The sequence below is a fragment of the Pavona decussata genome, unplaced genomic scaffold, assembly GCF_977016875.1.
Source record: "Pavona decussata unplaced genomic scaffold, jaPavDecu1.1 SCAFFOLD_2, whole genome shotgun sequence".
NCBI classification, from domain to species: domain Eukaryota; kingdom Metazoa; phylum Cnidaria; class Anthozoa; order Scleractinia; family Agariciidae; genus Pavona; species Pavona decussata.
In genome coordinates, this window is record NW_028145426.1 from 2,902,501 (window position 1) to 2,928,786 (window position 26,286).

Genomic DNA, 26,286 nt, shown 5'->3' on the forward strand with positions numbered 1-26,286 from the left:
TTGTGAATAACTTCTCGAAGTACGGTAGTGAATAATTGATTGTATGGTAATTGAGGTTGCTAATTAAAATTCAAGTGTCTTGATCAGTGTTTTCATCAGTTTTTGAACTAACCGGAGTAATCTTGATCTAGATTTTCATTAAGTATCAAGATACATGCATTTGACCAAAATGGTGCACTCCGATTGGCTTATAACCGTATGAATAATTAATGAGTTTCTAGCAAGCCGGAAAGTGGTTTATATATTTTACAATCCTCCGATCAATTCCTGACGCCAAAGCACTTTACTATAGAAAGACAAAACAGCCCGTGATGGTTATGGCGCGATAAAGGCAAAATAAATGCAAGGTAACTAGATTACTAGGTTTTATTATTCCACTATTTTGTCATTTCATCGAATAAGGTCAAGAGAACGCCCAAAATAGAAGTGTGGTGTCCCGGTTTGACCCGTTTACAACAGAGCAAAAACGAGCAAACACATTTCACTGGCTTTCTGTGTTATTTACGTCATTCGCACGCGCCATTTACTGATGGAGAGATAAAGCCGGGTTGTATTTCAACTCTCTTACCAGAAGAGTGAAGCCAAAATAGCAAAACCTTTTTGTGGTGGAATAATAAATCTCTTAATACGTATAATACGCGCGGACATTGCCCGTAGTTTTACTTCGCAACTCGCAAAATATCCGCGCATATTATATGTAAAACCATCGAATAAGATATATTTATTTAAGTGGGATTGGATTACCATTGAGACCTAAGATTGCGATATTCTTTCTTTGTTTTTCTTGTGGAAAAAAGCGGGCGACTGTTGTCAGATCGGATGACTGTTTTCGTCTGATATTTGTACCACGTGACTTTTTTGCCCAATGACAACGCGTGAGAATTAGTCTCTGGGTTATAACTTCAAGTAAGTCAAGTAAACAGTAATAACGGGGTATACAATACTACAGTGAGGGTAGCGAATGAAATTAACATCACGAGTTTAACTTCCGATAGGTAGGAAAAAAATCAAAGTACGTAAACCTTTACCTTCACAGGTCACTCCGATAAACCCAGACGCACAAACACAGCGATAACTTCCAACAAGATCCACACAGGTGGCTCCGTTTTTGCATGGACTGAGCTCGCACCCATTGATCGCTGTAAAGTAAGAAAATCGTCATTATCAATAACAGAACGATGAACTGAAAAGACTGATTTTTCAAGAAGTGGACAAAATTTCATGATCGATTACCTTACAGCCTAAAGCATTGTTGGCAATGACGTTAATACTCGATTTTCATTTGTATCAAACAAAGCATGTGTAACTCGAAATAACAGCGTCTTTGATTTACAGGCTTATAAAGTCATTACATTGCAGAATGTTTGAGATTGAAACACCTTTTTACAAAAATTCGCGAAGAATTCAGAATCACTTTTCGCGTCCAAAATGTGAATTTTCTTCTATATCGCTTATGTGGACTCCAAAAAAAATTCATTCAATATCTGATTACATCGCAGTTGCAACTTTTCATGACCACACCGTATCTCTTGTTATATATTTTTTTGTAATATTGCACCATGTTTTCATTTGATCCACTGTATTTACGTATTTGAGTAGCTGCGTTTAGTTTTAGAATTAACACCAGACATGGATTAGCTGAGCATTCGTTGATATCTAAGAGTAACGTTATTCGTGAGCACAAGAATAGGTCATTCGCTCTACTAAGTATAATCTGTATACAGATTTTTTGGCATACAAAAAAAGGTCAAAACCCGGTTTTAGTCCGTTTATTACTTGGGCAGAGCCCAAGTTATAAAATAGGATTTCTTCGTAAGTCTCAAATGGCAAAGAGGGGTCTACTGTGCGTGCGCTACATGTTGGCCGAGTCTGGGACTGTTGCTGTATCTCTCCTGTATCTGTCGATGAATCGCGAACGTGACAAAGTTTAAGTTGTCGTGGTATGGGTACGTAGTAGTATTCATAAACTTCGCAGCTAATATTTTTGATATGTAAGATACTGGTGTTCCCGAGTAGTGGTGTTAATTTTCTGGAAAGTAAAGGATGAATTCCAGTCGATGCGAAATGTGATGCGTCAGGAGCTTCACGGTGTTGAGTGATTCAACCAAGTTATCAGTGGACAAAATTAAAAATCTAAAGTGCTTTCTAGCTGGGTGACATGTTAAATGCGGCAATGTGTCGATAAAACAGTAGTAAGCAATGATTTACGAGTTGAGACCGTAAGGGGTTTTTGTTTTGATGGCAGAGACAGGGGCAGAGATGAGCAAGTAACTATATTTGTACTTCATTTGCCGCTCGCTGTTTTCAGTTTTTCGGAAGTGTTGCGTTAGCATCAAAAGTGATAATTATTTTGTACTATTCTCGTCTTTGTACTTATTTTTTCAAGAAAACAAAACCGCGAATCTCACGTTTGCTCTCTAAAAACAGCGAGCGAGCACGTAGCAGTCAATTATGGAATGAACGGGACGCTTTTGCTTGTTTTGGTAAATTTAAGCTAGTTATATCGCATCGAGGGATACCCATAACAAAACCTTTGATGCAAATTGAATAAACGAATGAATCTGTGAGACAAAATGCGATCTGAGCGTGATTTCTGGAGTGATAACGATTAAACACTGTTTGTTTGTTTACCTCGCGGTTTGAAGAGGCATCTGATTGGTGACTAAATGATGGTTTTTGACATTCAAGCAAGTCGATATTGCGTTGCTGCTTTGCTTAGAAGGCGTGACTAAGTTAAAGAGACAAGAAATGTCGTCTAGTACGCTCATTCCACATACCAATACACACGCCGTTCACGGTAGACCCGCACTAAAAGATGTTGAGCGTTTTCGGAGTGGGTCGGTGCGCGAGCTCAAAGAAAAAGCAAGAGATATTCAATGATACCAAATGGACGAAGGACAGATTGTCAATAAAGCAAAATGGAAAACAGTTGCTCCAATTTCGTACCTCTTGTGCTAAATGCAGTGATTTTTCTGATTGTTGTATTAATTTATACTCGCTTTTTTTAAATATTTTTTGGCATGTCCCACAAGCGCAATTTTAGCGATTGTGCATCATCAGCAAAAAATGTTGTAAAGTGTGTTTGATGATCGTAGTGATATGTTGGAGAAAACTATGAAGGCTACTGTACCCAGTCTACCAAATGAAAATGGTGTTCCAGTGAAAATAAACGTAATTTTATTGAGATTTCCTCAAGCGAATTTATTTTTGCAAATCGTGTTACCAGTGAAAAAGCTGAAACATCTGTCACGGAAAGCCCAGAAAGTAAGGGTATCAGGATGGAAAGGTATTCGCACAAATACTCCTCTGTCGCCAAAAATTCATCGTTACCACTGGAACCACAAATACTCCTTTGTCGATAAAATTCATCATTGCCTTTCATGCACTTCATGGCTACAAAACCCGACAAGTTTAGTAAGAGAGTAATGTTTTATTTTGTTTATTCATCTTTTGCGTGACATTTTCGGTTAAACTCCATCACGTTTATCGCAAATACAAAGTGATGCCTTAGACTCTGATCTCAGCGAGCTGAACTAACGTGCATGCTCAGATTCTCCTAATACAACGACGCCCAAGTATATGTTCTCATAGAGTCTTGTTATACCAAAAAATGTAAGCGCTCAAGATGCTATTTATAACCTGACGTAAAATTACAGCAGTAACTTCTAACGCAACGAGTTCTACACTAACAGGAGGCTTCGGCCGTGGAGAACATTTATGATAAATGACATTAAAGATCTTAGTCGTTTTATTTCTGCGTTTCCTCGTAGGCTTCTCTACCAGTCCCTTGTAACCTTTGTAAAACTATATAAATTTAATTCGTAAGAGAACCCATCATTGAAACTCTTAAACTAACTGAAAAGACTAAGATAAAGTTTACCTGTCTCACAGATGGATCCAGTATAACCAGACTTGCAGTCACAGCGGTGACTTCCAGGAAGATCAACACACGTGGCTTCGTTCTGACATGGATTAGACAAGCATTCGTCGATATCTGAAAATAACGTTATTGGTCAGCACAGATATAGACCATTTGCCCTAATAAATATAATCTATAGAGTAGGTGCACGACGGCCATGTTAGAGAACCGAAACAATACAATGATTTTCCTTTGGGAAATATATTCTATTTTTTATGCAAATATCTTCTATTGTTTTAGTCCTCCAACATGGCCGCCGTGCACACACTCTGTATATGAGATTTTAGCATTATAAAATGAGCCACAACCTGTGTTAGCAGTCCGTTTATTATATCAAAAAGTAACCTCATAGGTTTCTATTTGTTTCGACACTGTGACCAATATTGACACAAGTGGCTCTATTCTGACATGGATTATGCAAGTATTCGTCGATATCTGAAAGTAACGTTACTCACGATCACAGAAATAGACTATTCCTCTAACAAATATAACTATCTAGATATGATTTTTTGGCAATAAAAAGATGGGTCAACATCCACCATTTGCTTTAACTTTAATTTAATTTAATTTAATTTAATTTAATTTTTAAGCTAGGCACTATCATTCTATCAAAAAATTCTTTCAATATCAGATTACATCGCAGTTGCATTTTTTAATGACCAAACCCTATCCCTTGTTAGCAGAGCTCCGCGCGCCGAAGGTGCGGAGCCCCAGTGATAAGAGATTTTGGTAAACCCATATATGCGAAAACTTTTGGTTATGACGTCACTGTCCGTCCGGCGTCCGTAGGTACGTACGTACGTCCGCCTTTCTATGTAAGCCATCGTTAAATGTCACACTCAACTTGTCGGGCAACCCGCGTTTTTTCAGCGGGAAATGGGATGGCTTACTTCTTTAAGGAAAACAAACGAGAATTTTGAAGAACACTAATTTCTTGTATTCGTTGAATATGTTGTCAAACTACAATCCTGGCCAAAAATAATGGGACGATTTGCAAAATTAATCACGAACTGTTCCCCCGCCCCGCCACCCCCAAGCAATGTTGTTAAGATGCTGAGTTTATCTACAGCCCGAATAATCCCAGTTGCGCTCAACATTGTTTGGGGGGAGGGGGGCTTTCCAAAAATTGCAAAGACAGCTTAATAAAAATGTTGAAGACTGGCTTAAGATATGGAGAATGAAAATGTTCACTGACAATGCTATTTTGTGTTCCTGTCCCGGGAATTTTTGGCCAGGATTGTAGATATGACGAGAAAGCAGGTGACTGAGAAGCAAATTTGCAACCCGAGAGCCACGAACAAACAGGCGAAATGTCAGTTGAAAACAAACATGTATACATACTTCAAATTATACAAAAATACTTAAATCGTTGCCATTCGACAAATATTAGTGCATAAATTAATTTTGAACATTCACAGAGTTATGTTTTGTGTTGGACTTGTGTAATTCATTCGCAGGACACATTTGTAAACACGCAGTAAACGTATAAATATTTCGGACCACAACCAAACGATATTTTTCCTGTATTCTTTTCTTAAATTTTAGTTCGAGACTAGAATTATTTCTTTGAGAAAAATATTCCAAGAGTCATTAATAGTTTTGAACATTTTGTGTAATTCATTCCCAGCGCATATTTGTAAACAGTACGCCCTAATTTTAAAGTGAACGCTCAAATATTTCGAACCATAACTAAACATTATTTTTCCTTTATTTCTTTTCTTGTAACGTTTATTATGAGACTATAAATATTTCTGTACGAGGAATATTTACAGAATAATAAATTTTTGAAACAAAAATTTTTATTTTTATCCGAGTTGCCAAATTGCACGGGCGGAAACATTACTTGGTGGCCAAATTTCCTTTATTGTACGCATTTTAAACTTTATACAAATGCATTAATAGTTTCCACAGAAGAAATATTTGAAAGAGAGCGTAATTATTTCATCTATAGGGTTTTATGCCCTCGAACGTCATCAGAATTCAGCAATGTAATCTCGCACGATTAACAATAACAGCTTATCGTTCAAAACATTTTCCACTGACGAGTAAAAAGTTTGCTTTATATGCACTTCAGATATATATAACTCAAGAAAGGATGAAGAATTTGTAACGTTATTACATTTATACATGTATATAAATGCTATTAAAAAGAAATTGTGGAGCTTCGCTTTCAGGCTTGGCTAAATATATATATTAGATTTTTTTTGTAATATTGCACCATGTTTTCATTTGATTCAGAAATTCAAGCGCACAGATGTATCTTTCAGTTCGGCAATTATGTCATTGCCCTTGATTGCTCTTCTCAGTTTAGATTTCTTTGAACGTTCTTTCTCGAGAGTTTTACGCTTCTTTTTAAGCAAAGCTTTACGTAAAGCGTAACCTGTAACCTTTGTAAAACTATATAAATTTAATACGGAAGATAACCCATCATTGAAACTCAGACACTAACTGAAAAGACTAACATAAAGTTTACCTGTCTCACATATGGATCCAGTATACCCAGACTTGCAGACACAGCGGTGACTTCCAGGAAGATTAACACACGTGCCTTCGTTCTGACATGGATTAGCCAAGCATTCGTCGATATCTGAAAATAATGTTATTGATTAGTACAGAAATAGACCATTTGCCCTAATTAATAAAATCTATATATGTGTTTTTAGCATTAAAAAAAGGGCCACAATCTGTGTTAGGAGTCCGATTATTATATCAAAAAGTAACTTCATAGGTTTCTATTTGTTTCGCTGCCATAACCAATATTGACACACGTGGCTCAGTTCTGGCATGGATTATGCGAGTATTCGTCGATATGTGAAAGTAACGTTATCCATGATCAAAGAAAGAGACTATTCCTCTAACAAATATTATCTATATATATAAATTTTTGGCATTAAAAAAATGGATCAACATCCGCGACTTCCTTAAGATTTAATTTAATTTAATTCTTAAGCTAGGCACTAACATTCTATCAAAAAATTCATTCAATATCTGATTACATCGCAGTTGCAACTTTTCATGACCAAACCCCTTTCTTTTGTTAGATTTTTTGTAACATAGCACCATGTTTTCATTTGATCCCCTGCATTTACGTATCTGAATAGCTGCGTTTGGTTTTAGTTAATACCAGAAATAAAAGCACACAGATGTCTCTTTCAGCTCGATAATTATGTCATTACGCGTGATAGTTTAGATTTCTTTGAACCTTCTTTTTGGAGAGTTTTACGCTTTTTCTTAAGCAAAGCTCTACGTAAAGCGTTACGTGTAACTTTTGTAAAACTATATAAATTTAATTCGTAAGAGAACCCATCATTGAAACTCTTAAACTAACTGAAAAGACTAACATAAAGTTTACCTGTCTCACAGATGGATCCAGTATACCCAGACTTGCAGACACAGCGGTGACTCCCAGGAAGATTAACACACCTGCCTTCGTTCTGACATGGATTAGCCAAGCATTCGTCGATATCTGAAAATAACGTTATTGATTAGTACAGAAATAAACCATTTGCCCTAATAAATATAATCTATATATGAGATTTTAGCATTATCAAATGGGCCTCAATCTGTGTTAGCAGTCTGTTTATTATATCCAAAAAGTAACCTCATAGGTTTCTATTTGTTTCGCCACTGTAACCAGTATTGACACACGTGGCTCAGTTCTGACATGGATTATGCGAGTATTCGTCGGCACCTGAAAGTAATGTTATTCATGGTCACAGAAATAGACTATTCCTCTAACAAATATTATCTATATATGAATTTTTTTCATTCAAAAAATGGGTCAACATCCGCGATTTGCTTTAATTTTAATTTGATTTAATTCTTAAGCTAGGCTCTATCATTCTATCAAAATATTATTTTAATATCTGATTACATCGCAGTTGCAACTTTTCATGACCAAACCCTATCCCTTATTAGATTTTTTTGTAATGTTGCACCATGTTTTCATTTGATCCACTGTATTTAAGTATTTGAGTAGCTGCGCTTAGTTTTAGAATTAGTACCAGAAATACAAGCACACAGATGTTTCTGTCAGTTCGATAATTATGTCATTACGCTTGATTGAGGTTCTCAGTTTAGATTTCTTTGAATGTTCTATCTCGAGAGTTTTACGCTTCTTTTTAAGCAAAGCTTTACGTAAAGCGTAACCTGTAACCTTTGTAAAACTATATAAATTTAATACGGAAGATAACCCATCATTGAAACTCAGACACTAACTGAAAAGACTAACATAAAGTTTACCTGTCTCACAGATGGATCCAGTATACCCAGACTTGCAGACACAGCGGTGACTCCCAGGAAGATTAACACACCTGCCTTCGTTCTGACATGGATTAGCCAAGCATTCGTCGATATCTGAAAATAACGTTATTGATTAGTACAGAAATAGACCATTTGCCCTAATAAATATAATCTATATATGAGATTTTAGCATTATAAAATGGGCCTCAATCTGTGTTAGCAGTCCGTTTATTATATCCAAAAAGTAACCTCATAGGTTTCTATTTGTTTCGCCACTGTAACCAGTATTGACACACGTGGCTCAGTTCTGACATGGATTATGCGAGTATTCGTCGGCATCTGAAAGTCGCGTTATTCATGGTCACAGAAATTGACTTTTTCCTCTAACAAATATTATCTATATATGAATTTTTTTCATTTAAAAAATGGGCCAACATCCGCGATTTGCTTTAATTTTAATTTGATTTAATTCTTAAGCTAGGCTCTATCATTCTATCAAAATATTATTTCAATATCTGATTACATCGCAGTTGCAACTTTTCATGACCAAACCCTATCCCTTGTTAGATTTTTTTTATAATGTTGCACCATGTTTTCATTTGATCCACTGTATTTAAGTATTTGAGTAGCTGCGTTTAGTTTTAGAATTAATACCAGAAATACAAGCACACAGATGTCTCTTTCAGTTTGATAATTATGTCATTACGCTTGATTGAGGTTCTCAGTTTAGATTTCTTTGAACGTTCTTTCTCGAGAGTTTTACGCTTCTTCTTAAGCAAAGCTTTACGTAAAGTGTTACCTGTAACCTTTTTTAAAACTATATAAATTTAATACGTAAGATAACCCATCATTGAAACTCAGACACTAACTGAAAAGACTAACATAAAGTTTACCTTTCCCACAGTCGGATCCAGAATATCCATTCTTGCAGACACAGCGGTGACTTCCAGGAAGATTAACACACGTGGCTTCGTTCTGACATGGATTAGCCAAGCATTCGTCGATATCTGAAAATAAAGTTATTGATCAGCACAGAAATTGGCCATTTGCCCTAATAAAGATAATCTATATATGAGTTTTTAGTATTATAAAATGGGCCACAATCTGTGTTAGCAGTCCGTTTATTATATCAAAAAAGTAACCTCAAGGGTTTCTATTTGTTTCGCCACTGTGACCAATATTGACACACGTGGCTCTGTTCTGACATGAATTATGCGAGTACATTACTTGGAAAACATTTCGGACGATTTTAATTTCGGACAAAAATAGTGTCTGAAAATAAAATCGTCCGAAATTTTAAGCGTGCGAAATTTTTACAGTATAGTATAAAACTTTAAAAGTACTTTCTAGGCGACGGCATCACATATTCAAAGCCAATATACATGATATGGCTAGAATTCGGTTAGACGGCTTTGCTCAGTCATTCTTTTTATCACTGGAAAGGAAAATATTTGAGACACTGCTTGAGGCATAAGCTTGATTGAGTTTGTGTAATTTTCTCGTTTGTGTATCCGGCTGTAAAATCTTAAAGGTACAGCGAAACTATCATTTTCACAGATTTTATTTCAGTGTAATTCATGTTTTTTAGTCGTAAATTTACTTTAGGCATGTTTCAGCGCAGTGTCCGAAATTTTTTCCTTAAAATTGTCCGAAATGAGGGAAAAAGTGTCCGAAAATTAAACGTCCGAAATATAACGTGCAAGTAATGTATTCGTCGATATCTGAAAGTAACGTTATTCATGATCACAGAAATAGACTATTCCTTTAACAAAATATAATCTATAAATGAATTTTTGGCATTAAAAAAATAGGTCAACATCCGCGATTTGCTTTAATTTTAATATAATTCTTAAGCTAGGCACTATCACTCTATCAAAAAATTCATTCAATATTTGATTACATCGCAGTTGCAACTTTTCATGACCAAACCCTATACCTTATTGGATGTTTTTGTAATGTTGTACCATGTTTTCATTTGATCCACTGTATTTACGTATCTGAGTGGCTGCGTTTAGTTTTAGAATTAATACCAGAAATACAAGCACACAGATGTCTCTTTCAGTTTGATAATTATGTCATTACTCTTGATTGAGGTTCTCAGTTTAGATTTCTTTGAACGTTCTTTCTCGAGAGTTTTACGCTTCTTTTTAAGCAAAGCTTTACGTAAAGCGTAACCTGTAACCTTTGTAAAACTATATAAATTTAATACGGAAGATAACCCATCATTGAAACTCAGACACTAACTGAAAAGACTAACATAAAGTTTACCTGTCTCACAGATGGATCCAGTATACCCAGACTTGCAGACACAGCGGTGACTTCCAGGAAGATTAACACACGTGGCTTCGTTCTGACATGGATTAGCCAAGCATTCGTCGATATCTGAAAATAACGTTATTGATTAGTACAGAAATAGACCATTTGCCCTAATAAATATAATCTATATATGAGATTTTAGCATTATAAAATGGGCCTCAATCTGTGTTAGCAGTCCGTTTATTATATCCAAAAAGTAACCTCATAGGTTTCTATTTGTTTCGCCACTGTAACCAGTATTGACACACGTGGCTCAGTTCTGACATGGATTATGCGAGTATTCGTCGGCATCTGAAAGTCGCGTTATTCATGGTCACAGAAATAGACCATTCCTCTAACAAATATTATCTATATATGAATTTTTTTCATTTAAAAAATGGGTCAACATCCGCGATTTGCTTTAATTTTAATTTGATTTAATTCTTAAGCTAGGCTCTATCATTCTATCAAAATATTATTTCAATATCTGATTACATCGCAGTTGCAACTTTTCATAACCAAACCCTATCCCTTACATCCACTGTATTTACGTATCTGAGTAGCTGTGTTTAGTTTTAGAATTAATACCAGAAATACAAGCACACAGATGTCTCTTTCATTTTGATAATTATGTCATTACGCTTGATTGCTCTTCTCAGTTTAGATTTCTTTGAACGTTCTTTCTCGAGAGTTTTACGCTTCTTCTTAAGCAAAGCTTTAGGTAAAGTGTTACCTGTAACCTTTGTAAAACTATATAAATTTAATACGTAAGATAACCCATCATTGAAACTCTTACACTAACTGAAAAGACTAACATAAAGTTTACCTTTCCCACAGTCGGATCCAGAATATCCATTCCTGCAGACACAGCGGTGACTTCCAGGAAGATTAACACACGTGGCTTCGTTCTGACATGGATTAGCCAAGCATTCGTCGATATCTGAAAATAACGTTATTGATCAGCACAGAAATATGCCATTTGCCCTAATAAATATAATCTATATATGAGCTGTTAGCATCACACGTGAACGGAGGTCTCTAGGGACAGAATCCTTCACTGACAAACGATTTCTTAATTTAAACGTGGTAAACATTAATTTGATGTGAAGATCATTACAATAAGGATTAACAAGACGGTGTATTTTGCTTTTAGCTACAGTGGAAAAACGCTAGGTTTGTTGCTAAGGGTTACTTCCAAGTGAGAGGTGTTGATTTTCAAGAAACCTTGCACCAACTGCTAATCTCACATCATTGCGTGTGCTAATGCAAATGGCTGCACAACATGATTTGGTTTTACACCAAATGGATGTGAAAACTGCATATCTTAATGTCTCTATTGATTGTGAGATTTACATGGATTAAGCTGAAGGCTTTGAAGTTCCGTCAAGGAGTGGAGGGAGACTTTTGTATAAATTGAACAAATCTTTGTATGGCCTAAAGCAGTCGTGTAGGAATTGGAACCATGTACTACACTGCTTCTTGTTGGAAAACAGTTTTGTTCAAAGCCCTGTTGATAATTGTGTGTATACCAAACATGTTGGAAGTAGACTTGTTGCTATGCTTATCTGGGTAGACGACATGATTATAGCAGCAAGGAACATGTTGCTAATGTCTGAAGCTAATGATGGATAATTGTTGAATATATACAAATGAACCACTTTCTCTCTAATCCTTTTCAGTGACGTCCACTCTTCATACAATTAGGACCAGCGAGGAACTCGTTAAAACTCCCATTCTCGAGAACTAAGAAGTTGCACGTTTCTTTTCTAATTAATGGGACAGAAACCTGGAAACCACTCCTTAGGAGCACAATGTCACTGAACCCTCAAAAGAGCTGTAGTAAAATCCTTAAAATGCCAATGATTTTTGTCCATCCGTTCTAGCTGGCGATTTTGTACATGTTAATATGTGTGTTAGGCCTACTCTGGGACCTTCAGTCACTCTAAGTCGTCTAAAATTGCCTAAAGTCGCCTTTAGTCGTCTCAAATACCCCCGGCAGGGGGGAATCTCATATGAAATTGATGGGGGTGATCGCTATATTTTTTAGGGGTTAATGTTTGTTGTTTGATACCCCTTAAAATCTAAAATAAATTAATCCCATTAGATACATTGTGGTACCTTTTAGGGTAATGAGCCAAAAAATATGACAGGCAGTAAATGTCAATAAACAGATATGGTACCTCTTAAATAAAATGATAAAAAATTGTCCAGATGATGCCCACAAAACAGAATTCTGATACCTTTTAGGGCTTCTGTTAAAAATTTTCGAGTTTATCCATGTCACTTTTATATGGGAGCCACCCCCGACCCCCCTTCCGGACTTTTAAAATTCGCTTACATTAGAAAAAGCTCAAATTTCCTCTAGAGGAATAATTTCCCCATTTCAATAAAAAAAAAATATATGAATTTGTTTTCCATAATAGTGTATTCATTGGGTTACTGATCTCTGTCAGTGACTCAACTGATAGTCGTAATATTATTTATAATAGAATTTCGATATAACGCGCGCGCTGATTGGTTGAAATAGCGTGCTTTATCAGAGTACAGATGCACGGGGTACGGAGCAACGGTGTCACGCCATCACCCTGTTTGTGAAATTCCTGGACTTCTCTCTCGGTTTTATTTATTTATTATTATCATAATTTTTCGATCCAGACGTGTTATATAACCTAGAAAACGTAAGCGAGCTGGACATAGACCATCCTGTGTGCATACAAGGTAAAAAGACAGTACAAATAACACGGTGATTGAAAGTGAAGTTTCCGAAGAAGTTAGCGACTAAAGCACAGAGCCAAGTAGAAATATAAACAAACCGAGATTTGCAAACATGTCAACCGACGAAATGGTCGAAATTACATCGAAGGCAGAGACGATAAACACCAAAGATAGCATAAAATGGACAGCTCAAGTTTTAGGACGAAAGATGTAAAAATGTCACAAGCTTAAACAAGTGTTAAAAGGTCTCGTAAACGCTCGTTAGCTATATTCTCGTACAAAAAGATCAAATAAAAAATTGAGAGAACTGAAAATTTAATTAGCTAACGAATACACAAATATATAAGCTTACAAGATCCTTACAAGTTCTATCACGCCGCATCATGGCCACCTCCGCTCACCGCAGTGAAGCAAGCCTCAGAAATTACAACGCTCGCCCTTCGAGTGAAGAACTTACAGCTTGTTCAGATATCCTCTCTGGTGCATTGAGTGGGAAGCCCCAGCAGTCACAGCAGCCCTTTTCCTAACGGTGTCAACAGTTCGAGCACTCCTCTTGCTCCCGTGAATTCGACTGTTGTTCATTCACAAAACACAGCGCAGCAGTTGGTTTATTACCGGCCGCAAGCTTTAAAGCAGTTTGTTTTCGAATTGCCATGTTGATGACGTCCAGATTTTCACGAGCCACAAATCCACCTGATTTCAATGAAAATTTTACTTTTCCATCCTGATTTTTGAAAGGGAAAACTGAGGAAGCGCTGACGCTACTGGCGTTACATTCGAACTGAGCAAAGTTTGTAAACTTTGATGCCTTGTTTTGACATGTCTGACAGCTTTCGTGTTGTTCAACCAATCAAATCATTTGAAACATTCTAACAAGGATTGTGATTGGCTTATTTTAGCGTGCTTTATCAGAGTACAGATGCACGCTGACGCCAGATCTGTTCGTTCGGTTAAGGGAGTTGGTTTTGAAAATGAGGGTGAATGCGGGGGGAAATAAAAGAATTCTTTATCATAAAACAAATAAAGAAGCCTTGTCTGTGCTCTGTTCTGTTGTAAAGCACTAAGGAAGTGGCTAGAGCACTCAAGAAGTAGGGAGAAACACTCGACTACGTCTCGTGTTTCCCCCTACACTTCTTTCGTGCTCTAGCCGCTTCCTGCGTGCTTTACAACAGAACAGAGCACAGTCGAGGCTTCTTTATTTGTTAAATAGTGCCATCAACCATCCCCCCTGGGTTTGGAGGGCCCTTTCTAAAAGTGAAAGACCTGGTCAAATAAGAGCCCACCCCGCCCCGGCCCCTCCCAACAAAATACATTTCTGCACTATCCCAGCGTGAAGTAAGAGGAGTGTCGGTTGTGTTCCAATTGAAAAAAATTGGTTTTAGATACGATAGTCAATGAACTTTTATGTTGTTTATGTTAGATTTTGCACTTTTTTGTCTTGTTGAAGCGAAGTAAACTTGTTTTCCCTTGTCTTGTTATTCTCTAAAAATGCCCTGGCTTGCTGAAAATGTTGGAAGAATAATAAGTGCCCAGGGCAGTTAATCGAATAAATAAAATACAGTACTAACACGTGTTTTAAAGCAGGTATGAATTCAAACTGTGCCGAGGCTTAAGTCATGTGCAATTACTGAGGCATGGAAAGGAAAGCATGAACATATTTGTGGAAACCTTTTCCTACACTAACTATTTATTGGAATATTTTGGATAACACAAATAAATGAAATAAGGTTTTCTTTTCTAACAGGAAGATAATAATTTTTTCTAGCTAGGTCCTAAATTAAAGTCAAGAGTCATTGTCTCTTATCAAGAATAAATATAAACTTTATAAGCTTAAGTGCACACTGTATGAAGGTAAACCCATTCTATCAGTCACTTACTGATTGGAAAACTAATCAGGTGCCATCGAACAGTACATAATTGTAAGAAAGGATAACTTCTGGATATTGACGTGCCAAATCTATTCGCGATGAGTGTCTATTTCACAACAACCATCTGACTAAGCATTTGTAAACAAACGGAAAAGCTGAAATGCGCCAGGCGTCTGGACCAGCTAAAGCTCGTTCTGATTTCATACATACATTGAATTCAGTTTCTTGCTGCAATTCTTCATTGTCAAAATGATTCCTGTAATTGACCATTAAGCGACTGGAAAAAATTCCAAAATCTCTTAAAATAAATCCAGGAATTCACAAGTTGCATGTGTTTGAAAGTAGCGTGGGCACTGGGAACAAATAGAGATGAAGAAATGTATACTGGGACGATCGGCTTTAAAATGGCGGCACGAATGCATGCTTTCATTTCAGCTGCAGGTTTGTTTATGTGTACATTTTTGTGAATTTGTGATTGCGTATTCTTGTTCTGTTATATTGTCATCAACTGAACGGTACATATTTTCTTTTAAACAGGTTAAATGCTACCGAAGGAGGCGTGTCAACATATTTATAGCTGGATTTCTGGTTGAAAGCTGGTATGAATTTAGCAAAGACGGCCATCAAAGCAAGTGGAATTTGGCATGGAGGAATTCAGCCATTGACATAAGTGTTATATTGATAGTGAACGTAACAAAATGCTGTGCTGTAGTTGATAAATTACTTGATATAAGCTCGCTAAGCTTACTGAGTATTAAATATATCATTGTGATTGTTTGAGTGATTTGTGATACTCTTTACATATTTATTACTGATCAATCATCTTCTTAGATGAATTATGTATCAAAAAATTCCAGATGTGTTCACTTGTGGGCATAATGTGCATCATATCAAATTTTCCGGGCATGATCACCCATGGAGTTTCCTGATACATAAGACACATTATGCTTGCATTATAACAATCCAGGCAATATTTTAGTTCCTTTCTTGAACAGATTTTGTTCAAGTCTATGCTTATTAGTTAAGATAATATTGAAGGCCTTTCTGAGCCAGAACTGGGGTGTCTGTACTAAGGACTTGAAATCTTTGTGATGACGAGGCCTGGGTAATTTCTCGGTAATCTTAACAGCTATATGCCTTTTTAGGCTTGGTTCCCTGATTGGCGGATTACAATAAATCATTCACAGGCAAGAACATCCTGTTTTCCCTTAAGGTTAAGAGTTCCATGTGGGACCTAAACAAGACAAATTGTATATGCCCACTGCGGTATATTAATAGGCCTAAGTATACATGTACAATAGTCTAGCTTACACACTGCACCTTGTAAAAACTTTTCCCTAAGTCACCTTAAATCGCCTAAAATCGCCTTAATTCGCCTCAAATTGCTTAATATCGCTTCAATTTTACAGTCCGTTTTGCTTAAGTTGCCTTAAATCGCCCTAAGTCTCCCAAAGTTACGGCTACTTAAGGTCCCAGAGTAGGCCTTGTGTTATTCTTATGTAACTTATGCCCGTACTATCAATAATAATTTGATATAAATATAGGACTCCATTTACACCAGACCTGCTCAACTGGACACCTTCTGTATAAATCATTGTTTAATAAATAAAAATTAAAAAGGGAAATGAAAATTAATAGACATTTTGGGAAAATGTCGTTAATCTTGAACCATTTAAAAGTTCTTGCTGTATCATAAAATTTTTATTGATGACATCCAAGTAAGATCTAAAAGCAAATAAAACCAAAGCTTTTCTTGATGCCATCTTCAGTTGCCGAAAGCGGATTCGCCTTATTCCCTTCATTTGAACGCTCGTCTGGACATAAACGTTCTCAATAAAAATGAACTCCTCTCGCCTTTGACGTCAGACGCAATAGTAGTTTCCATTCTTATCTAACTCGTAGAAGTAACGATTTACACCTTCCTCTCGTGTGTACTAATTGGGGCAAACAAACTTTTATTTATCAAGCCTTTAAACACGGAGCGATCCTATAAGACCAGGCTGAACGGTTCAGACTGTCAATCAAAAATCCCAAACGCGCGTATCGGATTGGTTGATTACCAAAGGTCTTATTTTAGCACGTTCAAGTTCCCGCAACTTCGATTCGAAAGGACATGACGAGTCGGTGGAAAAACTGTTTTAGTTCGAATTATTTTGTTCAAAATCAATCCAACAAATATGGCTACAGGAGAAGAATTTAGAAAGTTAAGTTATCCGTCTATTTTGAGATCCGAAATTCATTTATCGGCTGGTAAAATCTTATCCTTTCGAGATATTTCCGAATTGATTAGGATAAAGTTCGTAAACAAACTCTGTCTCGAAATAGGTTGTTCTTCTGAAACCGACTTCCGAGATGGAATTGCTTCGATCCTTTGTGTCGTTTAGTGGGGGAGATCTAAGTAAAGACACAAAGTCGCGGAAGCAAAGCCTAGAAGAAACAACGAAGCGGGCAACGGAGGAGAAAAGTGAAGTGTCTCAAGCGGCGAGCGATCGCACGCAAGACGACGGAGCTGATAATCTTTTTGAAGTCGGCCTCTCTATTGCTTACTGTATAAACTTAGAATATATTTAGTACTGGCTAATTTTAATACTGATGTGAGAGCCATTGCCATTATCATTTCATCCATAAGATACATGAGAGCAACATCAGGTCGTGTTTTGTTTATAGCTTTGGTGATTTTTCGAATTAGCAAATTATGCAAATATGCATGATCACGTACGAAATGTGTTTAGATGTTTTTATTTTTAAATTTGTGCATAGAAGTTTAGAATTTATTACTGCCACTTCCAGCAGATAAGTAGAGTTAGTTTTCACGTACATGATCGATAGATACACAAGCGGTAATGAACTTGAACCCAACATGACGACTCGAGCAGTCGTTTAGCGGAAAACTGCCAAATTTTGAAAATTCCACCAGTTTTGGCGAACAACACAGACTCGTTTTGGTTATCGGCATGTTCAGATGGATACAAATGTCCAGTTCGTCGCAGGCTTCAGTTTATAATGGTTTAGATCTTTGTACTGTGTATTTGGTAGAAGGATTTCGAATTTCGAGGTAAGTTTCGTATAATCTTTCGATTAAGGCAACGAAACTTGATTATTCCGTTATTATCGTTAATGTCGCTAATTTCTGGTGTTTTACAAGATTTATAGTTAGCGTTTAGCTTATTTTTATTGATAAATCGATTCCCTCTTCGATTTTACAAACGATAATTCTTCTCTCTTTTTTCCTCGACCGTTACCGACGTGATCCACCATTATACTGATCCGTTAAGAAGCCAACAAAGCGCTTCAAAGGGGGCGTGTCCTTCCCTTTTATAGGATCGCTCCGTGTTTAGGGACTGGAACAGCTTAGACAATGACTTTAAAAACATCAAATCAAAAGTTTGTGAATGATGATTTTTAGCTATTTTTAAATTCGTTTGATCTTGTGAAATCATTTTTTAGGTAATTTTACTTTTTATTTTATTTTTAATTTGCAGGGCCCCACTGAAAACCGCCAAGGCGAGTGGGCTCCCTGGATAAATATTATTATTATTATTATTATTATTATTATTATTATATTATTATTATAAAAATCAGATCAAAATTAAACATTTTCTCTCTCAAAGTGATGATAATGACGTTCTAGAGCTCGCTAATTCGAGGACAGATTTTTTTTGGGCTCTTAATTCTGTAAACAGAGGATAAAATTTTCGGGCTGTCACTTTATCAAGAGAGTACAATGTATGGCAAATGGAAGCATGCGTGAACCCAGGTTCTCCTGATGCAAAACCGCCTTTATTAGTATCTAGTCGCCAAAATTCTCAACATACAAGTAAAGCAGAACCAGAACCAGTTACTTACCAACGTTCATCTTGCAACACTTAAGCTGTTCAATACAATACAATTTGTCGCAGCCTCCCCTGTAGATTCCAGCCACATAATAACCGCTTTTCTTGCACTTGCTGAGCCCAATGTTGTCAAACGAAGCCCCGATATTCTCGTTATAACACTTCTCGTATCTGTTTGGAAATCCATCTGGCTTGCAGCATTTAGCAGCTTCTATGTTATGTAACCAGACGCCAGAGCTCCGTTGGAAACCTTGCACATAGTAACCAGTTGGGCAAACGGCCCAAACGTTTGTGCTAAAGAGTAAAAACAACAACAACAACAACAACAACAACCACAAAACTGTAAATGTGTTTCAATTTTACCTACACCAATTTCAAAGTTAAAAGCCGCGTGAACACGATTTTATTACCAAAAAAACCCCGATTATTTTTACACTTTTAAAATTGTCCGTCATCAAGCTCGAGCTTTAAAGTGGAAATGAGCATGACGCTGTGCCCGATGTTACTGTTTGAATTCAAATACCATTACAAACTAAACCCCTAATTTTCAGCATTTTTCTTGTTGAAAGGCTTCCATTTACATTGCGCATTTTATAGATTTATTTTTCTTAGATAACCGATGGAAAGAAAAGAAGCAATATGGGTAAGAAAGGTTGAGTTTGTGCAAACGCTTCAGAAATTTCTTTTTCCCAGTTGCGCTATGGAAACTAAATTAGAGCAACGTTTGATCCTTCGTGGAAAGTACTGTTATTTTGCAGACAATTTAAAGAGATTGCTTTCAATTTCCTTACGCAGTTTTTCGCTGCCCTTCAAACAGCCAATTAACGCTGACGAAAAGTGAATTCTGTTAGCTCTAATAAAATGTACTTTGGTGTTCAATTCATTTTCCTGCAAACAATTCCTGAAGCCTTCCCAAACTCCAATTCGTGCCATCAAAATACAGAGTTTCCTTACCTGTCAAGGGTTCTCCACCAGTTGGCGTTCATACAGGTTGAAGGCGTATTCTGGTCTGGCGCAGGAGCTGGACAGCACTTTGCTTCCTCTAGTAAATAGATCTTGTCATTTGAACCCCGATTAGCGTTTCGAAACAGCCCTGTAATGTAATGCTTTGATGAATCACACTGGACCCAGCCTGCTTTGTCAAATGCTCCCCACCAATTGGCCATTTTACAACCATCGTACATACTGCAACACTTGAACTTCTCGATGCAGTACAGCTTGTTACAGCCTCCTCTATAGAAACCCGTGATGTAATAATCTGTATCACATTTGCTCCAGCCTTTGTTGTCGAAGGACTTACTCACGTCTTTCTGGTAGCAGTGAAGGTAGGTGTTCGGCAAATTTTTGGGTTTACAGCAACGGCCTTCTTCGATGTTGTGAAGATTTTCGCCAGTAGTACGGTATAAACCTTGCATAAAGTATCCATTTGGACAAACAGCCCACTTCTTCTCGCTGAAAAAAAAAATGTCATCTCATGTTGCTTTAAACCTGTTATCGTTGTCATTTTATTCCCTGCTAAACTGTTGGGGGGCAAGCTCAGGGTAATGGCAAAAACTTACTTCCTTACGGTACTCGAGCCCGTATGACCCACTAAACTGCGAAGCCAAAACAGAAGAACAACTTTGTAGTTGGCCTGGATTTGATGAATTCCTAAAACGATCTTTTAGCATATGTTATCCATCAGCAGTTCATGTATTATGCATGGGTGTTACCTTATATAGATCCAAAAATGTCTCTGACCTGTCTAAAACTTTCCACCAGTTGGCATTAGTACAGGTCGACGGCTGATTTTGGTTTGGCGAAAGAGCCTTACAGCATCTTCCTTCTTCCAGGAGTTGAATATAATCTTTATTTCCCCGGTTGTTATTTCTGTAAAAACCGGTCAGGTACTCGGTGGAAGAACCACATTTGACCCATCCCTTCTTGTCAAATGCTTTCCACCAATTTGCTTTTCTACACTGGCTGAAACACACGTCCATTATCGCCAGGATAACCAGACAGGAGAGAAGTTTCATGTTGGATGCAAGCTCTTATCAAAGTACCTGTTTATAAGATAGGTTAAATCAAAATCAGTTATTGGGTTTATCCCGTGTCTATACTCTACGAACAACAATCACAACTGGAGGAGTTAATTATTTCATCATTAGCAGAAGACACAAGCAGGAACTCGGTTTAGCGAAGAAATAGGAATCAGCCTCAACACTTTTTTGATTTACATGCATATTTCCTCACACTTCTTCTACAGCGACGAGCTTTTAACGTTTGCTGCGGCAAGCTATTTCTGCTTTTAAAAGGGAGATCTAACTCAGCATAGTTGATTTTCCCCTATACATTTAAGAATCGCAGCTTAAAGTTTTATTGATAAACTTAAAAGCCAACAAACCCATAAACGCTTTTGAGATGGGCAAATTTATTAGAAAAACAAACATTTCGCATATTTAAAATTGTTCTGCCTCATATAGCAACATCGTTTTCTGTCTTTGCGTTACTTTTCTTATCAATAGCTATAGATTGCCTTTTCAAACACCCGTCGACATTTTCTTTTTTTTTTAATTTGATCTTGAGCAATTTTTGCGCTTCTACTTTTTTAGGTACTTAACTGTAGCAGGTAAGATCAAGTGAAAAAACAGAAATAGAAAGGGAACTACAGTTGTTCGCTTACAGTTATGAGGAAGTTCACAAGTATCAGGTGATGCAGGACACTTGGTGAAATAATTCGCGTTATAAAGCGTACAAATACTAAATCATCAGAAATCCGCCCCTCCCCCTACAAAAGACAACAACAACAAAACAAACAAAAACGACAACAACAACAAAATTAAGAGAAGTCTCGAAGTATCCTGGAACTTAAAAAAATTCTGGCAAGGTCGTTTATTTTGTGAACTTTTTCTTGGTACATCGACGAGAAAGTTTTAACGTTAAAGCTGTCGGACTTTAAAAATATGACTGAATAGAATGATAAATGTTGATAAACCTGACAAAAAGTTCTTACAGGTTCGAAAATTGGGATCATTATCAGTAGCTGGGCGCAGACCGTTAAATAAAAAGGCTAGTAATATAACAAAAAACCACCGTATATAACTCTGTGCCAACAAACGACCCTATATAAATACACAGATCATATCCTTTCACTATAATTACTCAGGTGATTATAGAGATTCTGTTGATCTGATTAGATCGAGGATTGCGTCATATCCTGCTATAATCACCTCACGCGAGGTGATTATGGCGGGAGCACTAACTTTCAAAATAGCCGCTTAGCAATTTGTTGACTTTTCTGAAAAAGAAGTAAATAGGATGAAAGAAAATGCGATTCCGAAAGGCACTTAAGATGCAGCTAAGTCCGAGGTGATACTTTTCAAAGGCAAGATATGAAAATTTTGCTAATTGTAATAAAAAACCCTTGTAAATTGCATGTCGTCGATGTCGATGGCTTAAAATGAAGACAACAAATTAAGCTTAAGTTAAATTCGAGCAAGATTTTCTTTATTAACAGAATGATTTCACAAACAAAACGAGTTTAAGACAGAATTTGAAAGCATGGAAGTAAAGAAGATGAATAAATGTCTCTCTAAGTTTTACGTTTTAGTGACGAGAAAAGAAAACAGTTTTTATAATCTGAAAACTAGTTTGTTGTCGGTTCGAGCGGCACCATCTAAAGTCACCGCCTCACAACAAAATATTTTCATCTGTGATAACCATATACTTGTTTAGTGAAGCCAATAAATGACTTAATTCCTACCTGAAGCAGCTTATCTCTGAGGGCAATTTATAAACGTCCGTTAACCTGCGTTAACCGGCGAGGCCATCATTTCAACAAGAAATTGAGCAATAAAATGCTATTGCTAACACTTGTGATCTCGGGTCGAGTTTTACATCATCTATTTTGGTAAACGGGTAGGAAAAACGCACCATTCATTCACAGAAGTCAGTGCTTCGTCTCAATGAAGCGGCAGTTAAAAAATACTGACATTCTGCTTGAGACCGTGTGCAGTTTATCGATTGCGCATGTGATTTCGATTGAGCATGTGATCAGCAGACTGCGCATCTCTGTTCATTGACGCGTGACGATTTGAAACAAACAAGCAAACAAACAAACAAACAAAATCGACATTTCTTGGACGGTACTTGTTTTTCTCTGATAATTACCCGAGTAATTATACTAAGACAATTATTCGCCGAAGGCAAAGTAAATATTGGTGAATTTGTCTCGGAGGATATTCACCAATATTTACTTCGCCTTAGGCGAATAATTGTTAAATAAACGTTGAGTGTAAGAGTCCTTGTGAAAGTCCTTATAAATGGGGATTTTAAGATTCCTTATAAACGGCGATAAGACTCCTTATAAACGGCGATTATAAGACCTTATAAACAGTGTTTATAAGACGCTCTATAAATGGCGATTATAAGACTCCTTATAAACGGCGATTGTAAGATCCCTTATAAACAGCGATTATAAGACGCCTTTAATATAAACAGCGATTTTAAGGCCTGGGGCAAAGGTCGAATCCTAGTCGAATCTATTAATTTTGAAATAGGCGCATGAATAGTGCGACGTTTGCTGCAATTAAGTTCGACTCAAATTAATTAACTCCAGCATAAGTTCGACTTGCCAAGTCGGGTAATGCGACAGTGGTTCGGCGTTACAGCAAACGCCGTTCTAAAAACGCGCTGAACTCAATTCATAAATCATGCAAATTACAAAATAATTGATTCAAATGTTATGGACTGCGCAAACGTCACAAAAATACCGACTTTCCCACTTGCCAAACGTTATTTCCCCCCCTAACGAGCATGCGCTGTACAAAGACAATTTCGCGACCAGAAATAGCGAGCTATCGAAAGTCATTGCTGACATCGCACAGCGTAATGGAAATGTGTTTTTCGTGTTTCATGAACACTAAATGTAAATGTTTGAAATGCGAATTGCCTATTTGCAATAAATGCTCAGTGTTTGAGTCTTCTTTTTCTATTTTTCGCAATTAATTGCCAAAGAAAAGCCCGACGAGCACTGTATTTCGGCATTTCGCTAGCCGCGCATCGACTGAATAGGTACCTTACGAATGCAAGACGGTGGCGCCAACGAAAACGTCATTTGAAAGTATAACTTTATTTCATTTGTGCTACTTGGCGATTATTTTAACTCATTCAACTTGTACACAAACGACAAACTACCCAGGATCCAAATTGGTAGGAGTACCGTTCAAGTTAAGGAAGAGAATGAAAAATTCATTCCCGTGGGTTCACGTTCTCCACAAAACCTTGAATTTGGTTATTTAACATTGTTGTTTTGCAGAGGACGACAAAGAAATGTACCAAAATGTAAAACGCACGTGCAGAGCGATTGCTTTTGCTCATTAAGCCTTTTGTGTTGTGGCGTTGTCGTCGCCGTCGCCGTGGTGTTTTCGTGAGGTCCCTCATAGCACAGGGACACGTGCTTATTCCCGTGTTTCACGAAGTGCAACTCGTGAATTAGGTCGACGTTTGCTACCACACTGGAATTAAGTCGACTCTTTGTCGAACCTATTTTTAATAAATTGGACGCGACTTAGATTTGACATTTGCCATAGGCCTAAGACTCCTTATAGACGGCAATTATAAGACTCCTTATAGACAGCAATTATAAGACTCCTTATAAACTGTGATTATAGGACTCCTTATGAACTGCGATTATCGGCGATTATAGACGCGATTATAAGACCCCTTATAAACAGCAATTTTCAGACTCCTTATGAACAGCAATTTTCAGACTCCTTATAAACAACGATTTTAAGACTACTTATAAACGTTGATTATAAGAATCCTTATAAACGGCGATTTTAAGACTCCTTATAAAAGGCGATTTTAAGACTCTATATAAACTGCGATTTTAAGACTCCTTATAAACTGCGATTTTAAGACTCCTTATAAACTGCGATTATAAGACTCCATGTAAACGGCGATTTTAAGACTCCTTATAAACGGCGATTATAAGACTCCTTATATACGGCGATTATAAGACTCCTTCTAAACGGCGATTTTAAGACTCCTTATAAACCGCGATTATTAGACTTTTACAAACGGCGATTTTAACATTCGTGATAAACGGCGATTTTAAGACTCATTAAAATCGGCGATTAAAAAGAATAAAAATAAAATAATAAAAAGTAGCGAGATTAAAACATGACGTTTCGGAGAAATGTCACCTTTATCAAATGTAAATTATTATAAGTTCAGAAACATTATAAAAAGAAAGGAAAGTGTGAAACTAAATTACAATGAAATGTATTTACAGTATTTTGTAAAATAAGGAACCTCGTTAAAGCGAGATTGTACTTCTTATTAGTTTTAATTCTGGGTACCTTAGAGACTCGTTAGGATAAACACCCAGATGTGTCAACGATCAGGCATTGTGTTTTGTCACTTTCCTGATGGTTTTACCAAAGGAAAAACGTTTTGCCGAGACACAGGTGTACACATTGCGAATATTGTGATAAGAATGAAAGACTTACATGCTTCTAACTCTTCATCAAGTCTAAACAGATTCGTGTTTTAAGATTTGTAAAGAAGGTGTACCGCACGCACACTTATAACATTTTGAACATGCGAATGTTTTAGACAGCATCGCCAAAGGTCAAACGCAAAAATTTAGAAAAAAGTTGGAAAAGTGTGACCAGTTCTAGAAGGATGTTAAGAAGAAATAAAAGATAAAGAGTTTACTATTACAAAGTAGTACCTTTGAGTTTGCCCTGCGGTCGGTTGGCAGTAGTAAACGATTAAATGTGTTAACCAGATAAATGGTCTCATTAATTCGCCTATTGCGTGAGTTAGCAGTCAAAGCTGAATAAACATTTCCTACGCAGTGATCTCAACTGTAAGTAAATTAGTTGTGATTTCGTCTCGTTTCTTATCAGACAACCAAGTGGCACAAAAAATATTCTCTGTAAAATGTTTTATTTCGTGTGCAGTGTTTTCTATGCCGTTGAAATAAGGGAAGCCTTTCCCAGGGATGACATTACTTTGAGGCCGATATGTTGAACAGAAAAGCAGAATAAACACTGACTATTTCAGAAGTATAGAAGGATAGTAATAATTGTCCTTCTACCTCGAATAAATTCTTACCAATTTAGTAAATTTTCGTACTCCCAAAATAGCAAAAACGGTCTCAGCTCAAATTAAGCTAAGTGGGGTTGCCAATTTGTTGGTTGTCATTAAGTTCCCCTTGGACAACTTATTAAATGGAGATTAGAGTATAATTTTTGTCCTTGGAAATAACAAAAATAATAAAAAAAATAATCAAGTGGAGTAAAATTACCTAATTTAAATACTTCATTAAAACCAAAAGAAAAATATTGTGTGGATTTAAGTGTTAATGGAGGTGACGAGCAAACTGTTGTCCTTGAACAATTATAATTTTATATTTCTTGGAATCAAA

The 26,286-nt window shown here is 36.8% G+C and overlaps 3 protein-coding genes across 11 annotated transcripts in view; all 3 read right to left on the reverse strand.

The window, feature by feature from the left end:
* The window catches only part of LOC146490038 (uncharacterized), a 48,739-nt gene extending 25,950 nt beyond the window's left edge, over window positions 1–22,789 (reverse strand). The window contains exon 1 of the mRNA XM_085124399.1: window positions 22,615–22,789. The gene's annotated coding sequence lies outside the window, so the exon portion shown is untranslated. The remainder of the gene's footprint in view (window positions 1–22,614) is intronic.
* The window catches only part of LOC146490039 (uncharacterized), a 105,473-nt gene that overhangs the window by 4,881 nt on the left and 74,306 nt on the right, over window positions 1–26,286 (reverse strand). For 3 of the 9 annotated variants that reach the window (XM_085123773.1, XM_085123493.1, XM_085123566.1), the window contains 8 exons: window positions 11,283–11,396; window positions 10,430–10,543; window positions 9,055–9,168; window positions 8,162–8,275; window positions 7,272–7,385; window positions 6,393–6,506; window positions 3,881–3,994; window positions 1,029–1,139 (listed from right to left, as the gene is read on the reverse strand). The exons of 1 other annotated variant lie outside the window; for it this stretch is intronic. In XM_085123773.1, coding sequence (XP_084979899.1) covers window positions 1,029–1,139; window positions 3,881–3,994; window positions 6,393–6,506; window positions 7,272–7,385; window positions 8,162–8,275; window positions 9,055–9,168; window positions 10,430–10,543; window positions 11,283–11,396 — 909 coding nt within the window. The remainder of the gene's footprint in view (window positions 1–1,028; window positions 1,140–3,880; window positions 3,995–6,392; window positions 6,507–7,271; window positions 7,386–8,161; window positions 8,276–9,054; window positions 9,169–10,429; window positions 10,544–11,282; window positions 11,397–26,286) is intronic. 5 more of the 9 variants (XM_085123700.1, XM_085123622.1, XM_085123838.1 and 2 more) reach the window with 5 other exon arrangements.
* Window positions 19,045–25,724, reverse strand: LOC146490041 (uncharacterized). The gene is made up of 3 exons (XM_085124788.1): window positions 25,588–25,724; window positions 20,613–20,914; window positions 19,045–20,324 (listed from the first exon to the last, which is right to left on the reverse strand). The coding sequence occupies exons 2-3, from the start codon at window positions 20,885–20,887 to the stop codon at window positions 19,823–19,825; spliced, it is 777 nt and encodes a 258-aa protein (XP_084980914.1). The 5' UTR covers window positions 20,888–20,914; window positions 25,588–25,724; the 3' UTR covers window positions 19,045–19,822.

Coding starts and splice junctions, on each gene's coding strand:
- LOC146490041 (XM_085124788.1), bottom strand. CDS start 20,887: ATGAAACTTCTCTCCTGTCTGGTTATCCTGGCGATAATGGACGTGTGT. Junction 20,325..20,612: donor TGGTGGAAAGTTTTAGACAG/GTCAGAGACATT, acceptor TTTTTTTTTCAG/CGAGAAGAAGTGGGCTGTTT.